This window comes from Oratosquilla oratoria, chromosome 25, assembly GCF_046742065.1.
Source record: "Oratosquilla oratoria isolate Oo_2021 chromosome 25, ASM4674206v1, whole genome shotgun sequence".
Classification (NCBI taxonomy): domain Eukaryota; kingdom Metazoa; phylum Arthropoda; class Malacostraca; order Stomatopoda; family Squillidae; genus Oratosquilla; species Oratosquilla oratoria.
This window is the reverse complement of record NC_134801.1, coordinates 18108647-18110186: the sequence shown is the minus strand read 5'-3', so window position 1 is coordinate 18110186 and position 1540 is coordinate 18108647. Positions and strand designations below refer to the sequence as shown.

At 39.9% G+C, this 1540-nt stretch overlaps 1 protein-coding gene across 1 annotated transcript; it reads right to left on the bottom strand.

Moving 5' to 3' along the window:
* Positions 1–286: 286 nt before the first annotated feature.
* On the bottom strand, positions 287–745 carry LOC143039033 (protein FAM200A-like). Its single transcript, XM_076208884.1, has one exon. The coding sequence runs from the start codon at positions 743–745 to the stop codon at positions 287–289; it is 459 nt and encodes a 152-aa protein (XP_076064999.1).
* Between the last annotated feature and the right edge of the window lie 795 nt (positions 746–1540).

Genomic DNA, 1540 nt, shown 5'->3' with positions numbered 1-1540 from the left:
CTCCGTGCTCCGCCCTAATGGCCAGTTTTCGATGCACCGAGTATAGTGTAGGCCTTATGATCTCTTGCAGTCTCCTTTATTCTTATGTTCTTATAACTAAGTGTGACATCCTCCAGTGTCTGCTCTGTTGCCTGCATACCATGTTTCCCGCCATATTCTCTCATAAACGAGTCAAATAATTGAAAATAAAAAAAATACCTCTTTTTTACATTGCTTTTCCATTTTTCACCTTAAGATTAAATGCATTTATTTTCCCTATACTTGTAAAAATATCCCCACCTTTGCCTTATTGACTGATGTTTAGCTTGTTCAGATGATCGAAGATTGAGGCCATGTAAGACAGTTTTGCTAGCCAGAGCACATCCCGACATGTAATTGCCATAGGGTTTGCTTCCTCAGTAAAGAAAACACAGAGCTGCTCTCTCAATACAAACACTCGATTGAGAACCTTACTCCGAGATAGCCAACGTACTTCATTATGAAGGAGGAGTTTGGTGAAATTAGTTTCCATATCCTTACACAACTCACTAAACATTCTATCCTTTTTTGCATGTGCACAGACATGATTAACCATTTTGACAACATCATTAAGTAGAAGCTCAAAGTCACTTTTCTCCTTAGCATTTCTAGTTTCATTAAGTCGATTTGCCACTAACACTTCCCTGTGAGTCACGCAGTGAATTGCGACACAATTTGGTGAGAACGCTTGGATTTTCTTTACAACGCCAGTGATTGCACCGACCATAGCTATTGCACCACCAGTAGTAACAGACTTGCATTTTGACCTTTGAATGCCTTCTTCATCAATGAAATCATAAAGTTCCTGAAAAATGTTGTGTGCTGTTGTTTCTACGCCCAGTTGGAGGCAGCACAAATAATGTTCAACAATGGTTTTCTATTCTAAGTCTGGAAACCGACAGCAAACAATCAACTATGCATCCCCTCCTGTGTCTGTGGTTTCATCCAGTTGAATGCCAAACGAACAGGCTAGACGCAATTTTTGAACAAGCTGTTCCTTCAGGTCATCAGCTAACATCACATACCGACGACTTATTGTAGTATCAGGCAACGAAATCTGCTTCACTGCTTCTTTCCCTCCATGTATAAAGTCAGCTGCTACTTCAAGACACGGCAGTACAACATTTTCAAGTTCAGTGAATGTTTTTTTTTTTCTGAAGAACGATGTGAGTCATCTTAAGAGAAACAGGAGTAAGTGATTTCATGTCAGAGGGCTTGACTTTTAAAGGTCGACTGTTGCTTCAAGTATGATTCCAAAGTTGCCTCAAAAATTGCTTTGATTTGTTTTGGTGTTCAGGGCGCTTCGTCTTAAAATGTGCAAGTTTTGAAGGAACAACATTTTCATTACTGTACATGGTGGGAAGGGATTTGAAGCTTCATGTACTGGCCAGAAGAATCCAAATACAATGTGCTCATCATTCCACCATTTTCGTTGCTTTTTATGTGATGAAGATGCATCCTATTTGAAAGCCTCCTTTTCCTCTGTGAAGTCCTGTGGTGCAGCTCCATCTTGATTTGAAAC